This window comes from Mustela lutreola, chromosome 2 (assembly GCF_030435805.1).
Source record: "Mustela lutreola isolate mMusLut2 chromosome 2, mMusLut2.pri, whole genome shotgun sequence".
In the NCBI taxonomy this organism is placed as follows: domain Eukaryota; kingdom Metazoa; phylum Chordata; class Mammalia; order Carnivora; family Mustelidae; genus Mustela; species Mustela lutreola.
The window spans coordinates 25,771,346-25,783,914 of record NC_081291.1 but is presented as its reverse complement, the minus strand read 5'-3'; the positions used below and the strand labels follow the sequence as shown (position 1 = coordinate 25,783,914).

The window sequence follows — 12,569 nt, the reverse complement described above, 5'->3', positions numbered from 1 at the left end:
AAAATGCTGGCAAAGATGGTACTCTGGAAGCGAAATAGGGTGGGGGGCAGGAAATTGGACAGGGAATGGAGGAGATCACTTTTCATGGTTACTTTGTGTTCATATTTGTGGTCACGTTGTTGTCTAACACAAATATGGCAGTTTGAAGCCTTTGTTTATTTTACTTCTGTTTTATCCATTGTATAAGAATTAGTGTGGATTTCTCTGGCTACCCAACATGAACCATACTAATGATAATAATAAGTAACATTCCTTCTTGCTGGGTTAAAGAAGGAGTTTTCAAGATACTCCTCCTCATGATGAGTTGTCAGAGGTCAGTAGTAACCTAACGCTACGTCAAAATACCCACATCATTCACCTCACTGCCTCTCATCACCTAGGCATTTTATCATCTCACATCATCGCAAGAAGGGCGATACAGTACAATAAGATATTTGAGAAAGGCCACATTCATGTAACTTTTATTACTACATATAGTTATAATTCTTTTCTTCTCTAGAGAGAGTGGGGTGGGGGGCAGTGGGAGGGAGAGAGAATCTTAAGCAGGCTCTATGCTAGGTGTGGCTTCCTGTGGCTCAATCCATGACCTTGAGATCATGACCTGGACTGAAATTCAAAGTTATTCATTCAACTGACTGAGCCACCTAGATGCCCCTCTTTTAATTCTGTCTTATTAGGTGTCATTATTGTCATCCCCTTACTATGCCCCATTCATAATAGGTACATATGTGTAGGAGAAAACATAGCATGTATGGGGTTCAGTCATATCTGATGATTCAGGCATCCACCGGGCATCTTCAAACGTACCCTTTTTAAAATTTATTTAAAAATTTTTTTAAAGATATTATTTATTTATTTGATAGGCAGAGATCACAAGTAGGCAGAGAGGTAGGGAGAGAGAGAGGAGGAAGCAGGTTCCCCGTGGAGCAGGACCCTGGGATCATGACCTGAGCCGAAGGCAGAGGCTTTAACCCACTGAGCCACCTGGGCGCCACGATTTTTTAAAAATTTAAAAATTTTTATCTTTATTTTTTAAAAATTATTTTCATTAACATATAATGTATTATTTGCCCCAGGGGTACAGGTCTGTGAATCATCAGTCTTACACAATTCAGAGCTCTCACCATAGCACATACCCTCCCCAGTGTCCATAACCCAACCACCCTCTCCCTACCCCTCACCCCTCAGCAACCCTCAGTTTATTTCCTGAGATTAAGAGTCTCTTATGGTTTGTCTCCCTCCTGATTTCATCTTGTTTCATTATTTCCTTCCCTACCCTTCAACCTCCCCACCCTGCTTCTCAAATTCCTCATATCAGGGAGAGCATATGATAATTGTCTTTCTCTGATTGACTTATTTCGCTAAGCATAATACCCTCTAGTTCCATCCACATCGTTGCAAATGGCAAGATTTCATTTCCTTTGATGGCTGCGTAGTATTCCATTGTGTATATATACCACATCTTCTTTACCCATTCATCTGTTGATAGACATCTAGGTTCTTTCCATAGTTTGGCTATTGCGGCCATTGCTGCTATAAACATTCGGGTGCATGTGCCCCTTCAGAGCACTACATTTGTATCTTTAAGGTAAATACCTAGTAGTGCGATTGCTGGGTTGTAGGGTAGCTTTATTTTCAACTTTTTGAGGAAACTCCATGCTGTTTTCTAGAGTGGCTGCACCACCTTGCATTCCCACCAACAGTGTAGGAGGGTTCTGCTTTCTCCGTATCCTCACCAACATTGGTCATTTCCTGACTTGTTAATTTTAGCCATTCTGACCGGTGTGAAGTGGTATCTCATTGTGGTTTTGATTTGTATTTCCCTGGTGCTGAGTGACGTGCACCACTTTTTCAAGGATGTCTTCCTTGCAGGAATGACTGTTCATGTCTTCTGCCCATTTCTTGATTGGAATATTTGTTCTTTGGGTGTTGAGTCTCATAAGTTCTTTATAGATTTTGGACACTAGTCCTTTATCTGATATGTCATTTGTGAATATCTTCTCCCATTCTGTCAGTTGTCTTTTGGTTTTGTTGGCTGTTTCCTTTGCAGTACAAAAGCTTTTGATCTTGATAAAGTCCCCATACTTCATTTTTGCCCTTGCTTGCCTTGCCTTTGGCGATGTTTCTAGGAAGAAGTTTCTGTGGCTGAGGTCGAAGAGGTTGCTGCCTGTGTTCTCCTCAAGGATTTTGATGGATTCCTGTCTCACATTGAGGTCTTTCATCCATTTTGAGTCTATTTTTGTGTGTGATATAAGGAAGTGGTCCAGTTTCATTCTACATGTGGCTGTCCAATTTTCCCAACATGATTTGTTGAAGAGACTGATTTTTTCCATTGCACATTCTTTCCTGCTTTGTTGAAGATTACTAGACCGTAGAGTTGAGGGTCTATTTGTGGGCTCTCTATTCTGTTTCATTGATCTGTGTGTCTGTTTTTGTGCCAGTACCATACTGTCTTGATGATTAGAGCTTGAATTCTGGAATTATGATGCCATCAACTTTGGCTTTCTTTTCAACACTCCTGCTGAGTATTGCTCAGGGTCTTTTCTAAATTTTTTTTTAAAGATCTAATTAATTAATTAATTAATTAATTTGTCAAAGAGAGAAAGAGAGCACACACAAGCAGGCAGAGGCCGAGAGAGAAGCAAACTCCCTGCCGACAAGGAGCCTGATGCGGGACTCGATCCCAGGACCCTGGGATCATGACCTGAGCCGAAGGCAGCAGCTTAACCAACTGAGCCACCCAGGTGTGGTCTTTTCTGTTTCCATATAAATTTTAGGATTATTTGTAACATTTCTTTGAAAAAAACCTGATGGTGTTTTGATAGGGATTGCATTAAATGTGTAGATTGCTTTTGGTAGCATAGACATTTTCACAATATTTGTTCTTTGAGTCCATGAGCATGGGACTTTTTTTCCATTTCTTTGTGTCTTCCTCAGTTTCTTTCATGAGTACTTTATAGTTTTCTGAGTACAAATTTTTTGCCTCCTTGGTTAGGTTTATTCCTAGGTATCTTGTGATTTTGGATGCAATTATAAATGGGATTGACTTCCATTTCTCCCATTTCTCTTTCTTCTGTCTTGCTGTTGGTGTATAGAAATGCAACTGATTTCTGTGCGTAGATTTTATATTCTGACACTTCACTGAATTCCTTTATGAGTTCTAGCAGTTTTGGAGTGGAGTCTTTTGGGTTTTCCACATAATGTATCATATCATCTGCAAAGAATGAGAGTTTGACTTCTTTTTTTTTTTTTAAGATATTTTTTATTTGACAGAGAGAGAGAGAGAGGGAGAGGTCACAAGTAGGCAGAGAGGCAGGCAGAGAGAGAGGAGAAGGCAGGCTCCCTGCAGAGCAGAGAGCCCGATGCGGGGCTTAATCCCAGGACCTTGGGATCATGACCTGAGCTGAAGGCAGAGGCTTTAACCCACTGAGCCACCCAGGTGCCCCAAGAGTTTGACTTCTTCTTTGATGATTCAGATGGCTTTTATTTCTTTTTGTTGTCTGATTGCCAAGGCTAGGACGTCTAGTACTATGTTGAATAGCAGTGGTGCTAGTAGCGGACATCCCTGCCATGTTCCTGACATTAGTGGAAAAGCTCTCAGTTTTTCCCCATTGAGAATGATATTTGCTATGGGTTTTTCATAGATGGCTTTAATGATATTGAGGTATGTACCCTCTATCCCTACACTGTGAAGAGTTTCGACCATGAAAGGATGCTATACTTTGTCAAATGCTTTTTCAGCATCTATTGAAGGTATCATATGGTTCTTGTTCTTTCTGCTTCAATCTCTTTACTGGTTATGGTCTGTTCAGGTTTTCTATTTCTTCCTGGTTCAGCTTTGATAGTTTATATGTCTCAAGGAATGCATCCATTTCTTCCATATTGTCAAATTTTCTGGTGTATAGTTGCTCATAATATGTTTTTATAATTGTTTGTATTTTTCTGGTGTTGGTTGTGATCTCTCCTCTTTCATTCATGATTTTATTTTATTTTAAAGATTTTATTTATTTATTTATTTGTTACAAAGAGAGAGAGAGATCACATGTAGGCAGAAAGGCAGGCAGAGAGAGAGGAGGAAGAAGGCTCCCTGCTGAGCAGAGAGCCCGATGCGGGGCTTAATCCCAGGACCTTGGGATTGATAAGTCTGGCCAGGAGTTTATCAATCTTGTTAATTCTTGCAAAAAATGAGCTCCTGGTTTCGTTGGTTTGTTCTACTGTTTTTGTTGTTGTTGTTTCTATTTCACGGATTTCTGCTCTGATCTTTATTATTTCTCTTCTGCTGGGTTTACGTTTTCTTTGCTGTTCTTTCTCCAGCTCCTTTGGGTGTAGGGTTATGTTGTGTACTCGAGACCTCCTTGTTTCTTGAGAAAGGCTTGCATCACTATATACTTTCCTTTCAGGACTGCCTTTGCTGTGTCCCAAAGATTTGAACAGTTGTGTTTTCATTTTTATTTGTTTCCATGAATTTTTTTTTCAATTTTTCTTTAATTTCTTGGTTGACCCATTCATTCTTTAGTAGGATGCTCTTTAGCCTCAATGTATTTGAGTTCTTTCCAACTTTCCTCTTGTGATTGAGTTCTAGATTGAGAGCATTGTCTGAAAATATGCAGGAATGATCCCAATCTTTTGGTACCAGTAGAGACCTGATTTGTGACCCAGGATGTGATCTATTCTGGAGAATGTTCCATGTGCACTAGAGAAGAATGTGTATTCTGTTGCTTTGGAATGTAATGTTCTGAATATATCGGTGATGTCCATATGGTCCAGTGTGTCATTTAAAGCCTTTATTTCCTTGTTGATCTTCTGCTTAGATGGTCTGTCCATTTCAGTGAGAGGGGGGTGTTAAAGTCCCCTACTATTATTGTATTATTGTCACTGTGTTTCTTTGATTTTGTTATTAATTGGCTTATATAATTGGCTGCTCCCATGTTAGGGACATAGATATTTAAAATTGTTTGATCTTCTTGTTGGACAGACCCTTTAAGTATGATATAGTGTCCTTCCTCATCTCTTATTATAGTCTTTGGCTTAAAGTCTAATTTATCTGATATAAGGATTGCCACCCAGTTTTCTTTTGATGTCCATTAGCATGGTAAATTGTTTTCCACCCCCCACTTTAAATCTGGAAATGTCTTTGGGTCTAAAATGATTTTCTTTTAGACAGCATTTTGATAGGTCTTGTTTTTTTTTTTTATCCATTCTGATACCCTGTGTCTTTTGTTTGGGGCATTTAGCCCATTTTCAGTCAGAGTAACTATTGAAAGATTTGAATTCAGTGCCACTGTATTGCCTGTAAGGTGATTGTTACTGTACATTGTCTCTGTTCCTTTCTGGTCTACTACTGTTAGGCTCTCTCTTTGCTTAAAGGACCCCTTTCAATATTTCCTGTAGGGCTTGTTTGGTGTTTGCAAATTCTTTTAATTTCTGTTTGTCCTGGAGGCCTTCTATCTCTCCTTCTATTTTCAGTGACAGCCTGGCTGGATATAGTATTCTTAGCTGCATATTTTTCTCGTTTAGTCCTCTGAATATACCCTGCCAGTTCTTTCTGGCTTGCCAGGTCTCTGTGGATAAGTCTGCTGTCAATCTGTTATTTCTACCATTGTATGTTACAGAGTTCTTTTCTGAGCTGCTTTCAGGATTTTCTCTTTGTCACTAAGACTTGTAAGTTTTACTGTTAGATGATGGGTGTGGCCCTTTTTTATTGATTTTTAAGGGGGGGTTCTCTGTGCCTTCTGGATTTTGATGCTTGTTCCCTTTGTCATATTAGGGAACTTTTCTACTATAGTTTGCTCCAATATACCTTCTGTCCCTCTCTCTTTCTTCTTCTGGGATCCCAATTATTCTAATATTGTTTCGTCTTAGGGCATCACTTATCTCTCAAATTCTCCCCTCGTGGTCCAGTAGTTGTTTGTCTCTCTTTTGCTCAGCTTCTTTATTCTTCCATTTGGTCTTCTATATCTCTTGTTCTCTCTTCTGCCTCATTCATCCTAGCATAAGAGCCTGCATTTTTAATTGCACCTCATTAATAGCTTTTTTGATTTAAACTTGGTTAGATTTTAGTTCTTTTATTTCTCCAGAAAGGGATTTTATTTCTTCAGAAAGGGATTCTCTCATATCTTCCATGACTTTTTTGAGCCCAGCTAGCACCTTGATAATTGTCATAGTGAAGTCTAGTTCTGACATATTACTGTGTCTGCATTGATTAGGTCCCTAGGCATTGATACTGCCTCTTGTTCTTTTTTTGTGTGTGAGTTTTTCCACCTTGTCATTTTATCCAGATAAGAATATATGAGTTAGAGAATAAAATACTAAAAGGGTGGCAACAACCCCAGAAAAATATACACTATATGCTAATGAAATCAGAAGAAACCCAAAACCGGGGGGAGAAGAAAGAGAGGGAAAAATAAAAAAGTTAAAAAATATATATATATATATTAGACTGGTGAATAGAACAGGGCCACCCACTTGATTTTGTGTGTATTCTGGTCTCTTAGAAGATACTACCTTCCAAAATTGTAAAGAAAGAAAAACATATATATACAAAATAAGGGTAAACACAGTGAAGGGATAGAATATGACTGTAAAGATGGAAATTTTAAAAAAGATTCTAAAAAAGGAATTGAGAAGATAAGTTGGTTGGGAAAAAGGGAAAAAAAGAGAGGAGAAAATGTGATCAGGCTGGAGACTAGAACAAAGCCATGTGCTAGATTTAGGGTATATTTTGATCTATTAGAGAAATTGTATCCCAAAATTTTAAAGAAAAATATCCTATATGTATACAAAAAATAAGGTTAAATACAATGAAGGGATAAAATATGACTATAACACTGAAAATTATAAAAGATTTTTTTTAAAAAAAGGTATTGTTAAGATAAAATAGTTTAAAAAATGTTAAAAGAGGAAAGAGGAAAAGTTAAAAAAATTGAATAAGAAAAAAAAATTAAAAAAATAACTTGAAAGACTGAGGGATCATGGAAAAAAGCCATGAATTCTATGTGTTGCTTTCCCCTAGCTCTGGAGTTCTGCAGTTCTCACTGAGTAGTGAACTCGGTCTTAGGTGGGTATTCTTGCTGATCTTCTGGGGGAGGGGCTTGTTGCAGTGATTGTCAAACATCTTTGCCCAAGGTGGAATTGTACTGCCCTTGCCCAGCTAAGTAATCTGCTCAGGTTTGCTCTCAGGAGCTTTTGTTCCCTGAGTGCTTTCCATAGAGCTCTGGAGAACAGTAATGAAAATGGCGGCCTCCCATTCTCCAGCCGGAGGAGCCAAGAGCTTGGGACCCCACTCTTCAGTGTACCCTTGGAGAAAAGCGGTCAATCCCTCCCATCTCCCTGGTCTCCGGCCGTCCTCCGAGCTCACCCGGCCTGTGACCAAGTGTTTCTATCTCTGGCGCATGGCCCTGTTTGGAGTCTCCAAACCCAGCAGATTCCTGCTGTGTGCTCCCATGCCTCTCCTCATGGAGGAGGAAAAAGGGGGGCGTCTCCCCGGATCTGCTGTCTGTGGGGTCCCTGCCCCTGGATCATGGTTTAAGGTAACCCTGAGCTGAGAGCTCACTCCTTGGCTGTCTCCGTAGTCAGCTTCCCAGCTCTGATACCTGTAAGCTCTGCTACATTCAGACACCCCTGGTTTTTCTGTGACCCCGCGGGTCCTGAGACCACACTGTTGCCGCTAGACCTCCACCCCCACTTAGCCTCTGGAGCAGTGTCCCTCAGTGGAGCAGACTTCTAAAAGTTTTGATTTTGTGCTCCGCTGCTCCACTGCTTGCCGGAGCCAGCCTCTCCCCACACAGTCAATCTTCCTGTCACTCTTCATGTCCCACCTTCCAAAAAATGGTCAATTTTCTGTTCCTAGAATTGCTGCTCTTCTTCTGTTCTATCTCCTGTTGAGTTTCTAGGTGTTTGGATGATTTGATAACTATCGAGTGGAACTCCTGGGACCTGATGATATTTCAGTCTGCTACTTCTCCATCTTGCTTCCTCCCAAATGTTCCCTTTTTTAAAGCAAGCTCTGCATCCAAGGTGGGGCTGGAACTCATAACCCATAGATCAAGAGTCACATGCTCCACCTACTGAGCCATCCAAGTGCCTCTGAAACAACCTTTCATGCAGAAGAGGGGACTACTGTAATAGCTAATTTGAGCATCTAGCAAGTGCCAGATTCTCTGCATTTTCTAGAGTAAATTCAACTTTGTGAAGAGAGGTTATTATCCCCATTTTACAGATGAGAGAATGGAGGTTCAGAGGGAGTAGAGAGTAGGTAGCCTGGTGGAAGTCCCCCAGCAAGAAAAAGAGGGAGCCACTCTTAGAGCCCCAAGTTGGTCCTGCCCCAGACACGGGGCTCTTAGCCCCACATAAAGCATGGGCAGCAGATGCTTCTGAAACCCATACTCTTAGGAGCTGCTCTGGAAATAGTCACTAAACCTCTTCCCAGGGTGGTGGGAAAAAGTTGTATTTGTTTTCCTGTGGCAGGAAATACTCTGTTTTGTTGCTAACTCCAAGGCCTGTTGCTGCTGAGCTTATTCTGTGTGAGTCCAGCCACACACACACTGGAATTTGAGATCATTCTCTAAATGCATCTTGAATCCTGAGTTTTTGATTCTCCCATGGGCATTTCTCCATGTCTACCATAAACTCTCTGGAGGAGGGAATGTTTATAACTTTTCTTCCCAACCTTTCCTATGGATTATAGCTTCTTTTCAGGCAAGAAGCTCTCCGTCCTGTCTCGGTGGCTTTTCTTCCACTGCATGCCCACCCCTGGCTTCCCTTGGGTTCCTCCGTGGAAGTGGGTGATTACTGGTCAGCATTGTTCTCCTGACATCTGCAGGACAGGCTGTGCTTCTTAAACACGCATGTGTGGGCAGGATGTGTGCTCCAGGAGGGACAGGGGAGGGGGAGGGACAGGGGGAATGAGAGAGAGAGACATGCAGACTCCCTCCTGAGCAGGGAGCCCAACACAGGCCCGAATCCCAGAACCTCGAGATTATGACCTGAGCTGAAATCAACAGTCACACACTTAACTGACAACCACCCAGTGACCCTTCCTGAAGCAGTCTTTTAAAGCCTTAGTGGGTGTTAGTGTTTGGCTGGGGAGAAGGAGGATATTAGTAGGAGACTCTTATGATGCCAGATTAGACTGTTAAAGGGGTCCCAGCTAATGTGAATGATCAGGAAGCCTGACTGGTGATGGAATACAAGGGTTGCAGGGAGCCTACAATTAGGGACAGCCCTTCTCTTGGTAGGTTATCTGGCAGTTTCCTTAGCCATGAGGGGTGTGTCCAAATTGCCTGAGAGGGTCCTGGATCAACATATTTGCTCTGATCCCTTTTTTTTTTTTTTTTTTTTTTTTTTGCCGATGAGGCTTCTTAGTGTAAGGCCCTGCTGAGTTGGTGCCCTCCCCCAAGGGACCCCAAGGCCATATTCTTCCAAAAGCACGCCATGCCCTGTTTGGTGGGGTTTCTTTCTGTATGAGAAGGGCTACATTCTCTGAATCTGGAGGCAGACACCTCTGGTTATGAATCCTAGCTTGGCCACCTACCAGCTATGTGACTTTTGGCATGTGACTTAGCTTCTCTGAGTCCTAGTTTATCCCATCTGTAAGGTGGTATAATGATAATATCCCCCATTATACCATAATATTATATGCAAATGTTATGGATACAAAGTTGTAGTATTTATTTAAAAGTGTCAAATGCCGGGGCACATGACTGGCTCTGTTGGTAGAACCTGTGACTCTTGATCTTGAGGTCAAGCCCCACACTGGGCATAACACTTATTTTAAATAAATAAATAAATAAATAAATGCATTTAAAAAATATTGCCATTCTAATGTATTATGTATTATCAATTTGTACGTATCTATTTATACATATATGAAATATTATGTAGCACCATCGTAACTACCTATACCTCATGTACTAGCAATATTCTGTAACATAACAGCCCATCCTACTGTGAGACTTAAATTCTGTAGGCAGAGTGTTTAGCACGGTCCCAGGCTCATCATGTAACTTAATCGCTGTTAATTATTGTGATCATAATTTTCTGGGGACCACAACATATAATACAAGGGCCCATTTACTCACAATGTTCTGCTGCTGTATGTGGTTGCTTTGGAAGCCGTGAAGCTCTTCAAATAATTAGGGAAGCGAAGCCCAATTATAACCCGGGAGAGGAGAGAACAGTATCCAGGGAGATGTTTGTTAAATTCTAAGTTGTTGTTGTTTTTTTTTTCTCTCAAGGGGGAAATACTTTTTTAGCAGAACTTAGACCAACATGTTACTTAATAGAGAAGTGTATTAAATTTAAATAACCACCCACGTGTTCTGTGTGTCTTGAGGTGTTATTAGCCTGGGTTTTTACTGTCGTACATGTGGGTGAGGAGGAGGGTGAGGCAGAAGTGGGGCTGGATATAAAGACGAAACTTTTGGTGAGTTCTCCCAGCTTTCCTGTGTCAGTCCTGTGCCCCTGATCGATGGCTGTACTTGGAGCCAGAATTTGGGAGGAGAGGAAGGGGCTCTGTGCTGATGTCTTTGAGAACTTAGCAGTGATAGACCTGGATTTAGAACCCTCATCCCATGTTGACTATGTACATACTGGGTATCATTTCTCCCGTTTTGCACAGAGGCAGTGTGAAAGCCCAAGAGATGAAGCCTCATGACCAGGGTCACATAGCTAGTAAAACACCGTGGGATCTGAGATCAGACAGCTGAGATCAGAATCCTGATTTCACCTGTGTGCTGATAGTTGCTCTTAATATCCTTAAGTCTCCGTTTTCTTATCTACTAAATGGGTGCAATGACGAACCCTAGCTCAGGGTGTGAGAATCAATGAGATTAACTCTATGAAGTCTTAGCGTGTACCGTTTTAAGGACTCAATACCTGTTAGCTGCTGCCCTTACGATAATCCCCTTGCATTTTGCTTATTCATCTCTTTTGTATGGGAGAGCCAGCTAAGATTTTTGCTCGAGGCTAACTCAAGCCTGTGCAGTGGTCACTTCTGTCCGGCATCACTGCTGATTATGGCAGGGAAATTGAAGGAATGGTGTGGCTATCATGTGAAAAACCAACAACCTGGTCCCTTTTCCGTACGTCAGTGAACCAGAGGAACATCTGTGCCTTTTTGCACATCAGTGACTGAAGCCTCAGGGCAAGTACAAGGATGGACCATTCTCAGGAATGCTTTTCAGGGAGGTGGTACTTTAAGCAAACACGAGATTTGATTTCCATATTGACAGACACAACATTTTTGGGAGGAGTAATTTATTACTCCATAAAAACATTGTAAAAGGTGTCTCTGGAGGTCTGCTGGCAGCTTCAGCCTTGGAGTCATTCTCCGGGACAGAAGTAAAGTGTGTTGCTGGGGTGCCTAGAGCTGCCCAACCCACTGCTGCTGCTGCTGCTGCTGCTCTCCTTCCCGGTGCTATTTACCCATGTCTGGGGCTGACCCCACCGGAGCCTGCCTCTGTCACCTGTAAGGATAACGACTCATGCGGTGAGGTTAATCGGTGAGGAAACCGGTCCCCGCTGGCAAGGCAGAGGCTCTGTGTCCTGTGGACCGTCCTCCTAAAAGTCGAGCTCAAGTGCGGCTTGCACCAGGGAGAGTTCCAGGCGCAGCCGAAGCTGTAAACAAACACCAGCTGATGATGTCCGTTTGGGAATTGCTTGTGTGTGAGAAATAAAGATCTAGATGGGGAGCTTGATCTGGCCCTTGCAACCTCATTGCAACCAGGTTGAATTTTAGATTCAGTTTGATTTTTTTTAAGGAGGGGGCGCTTGACTATTTTTAAGGTACTCGGGAGCTCTTGCGCTGGGGGACTGGGAAGGAGTTCGGGGTGCATTTGGCTGCGAAGGCTTGTGGGGCTGTAGAAAAGGCCAGCTGCCTCATCAACCTGGGCCATTTCTCCAGGCCTCTCTCTTTCTGATGAAACTACATTTGAAGTTGGTGATTTCCTCTTAGTGTCGAATCCATGCATGGCGAGCTTATTGTCTTGTCTTTTCTCCTCTTCTAGGCCTAGGCGGCAGCGGCAGAACAACTTCCCCATGTTCCCCTCCCCTAAAGCCTGGAATTTCAGAGGGGTAAGTGTTTTCCCCGGGCGTGGTCCCACAGCTGTATACCCTTTTCTGTCTGCTCTAGAGAATGGGGCTGTTGGGGTTGGCTCTGCTAACTGGTCTTTGCCAAAAAAAGCTGTATTTTAGCACTTGGAGAAATCACTTTTGTATCAGTGGTTGTGGCTTAGTTAGGAAATGTAAGTGGCTCAATTATAAGCACCCGCCGATGTTCGTTTGCCCTGTAGGTCTAGAGCTCCTGGAAGCATCTGGTGAAGAAGCCAAGTCAGAGTAGAGGAGGGGGAGGCATTGTGCTCGTTTTCTTGGGAACCTGGAGGGACCCAGTGCACAGCGAAGAAAAAAGAAATCGGAAATGTACCATCTGTTAATATGTAGATTTACGACTTCATGGGGAGCTTTGTTTTCCAGAAGGAGAAGTCTGTAAGCTCTAAACAGATTTCTAAGGGAAATCATAAAAATCTCCCAATCATAAAACCATAGACCCTTAGAATTATATAGTCAGATCT

The 12,569-nt window shown here is 42.1% G+C and overlaps 1 protein-coding gene across 2 annotated transcripts in view; it reads left to right on the top strand.

Moving 5' to 3' along the window:
• Nucleotides 1-12,569, top strand: part of ARHGEF3 (Rho guanine nucleotide exchange factor 3) — a 314,187-nt gene that overhangs the window by 91,815 nt on the left and 209,803 nt on the right. For both annotated transcript variants that reach the window (XM_059161242.1, XM_059161244.1), the window contains one exon: nt 12,006-12,072. In XM_059161242.1, the coding sequence (XP_059017225.1) occupies nt 12,006-12,072 (67 nt within the window). The remainder of the gene's footprint in view (nt 1-12,005; nt 12,073-12,569) is intronic.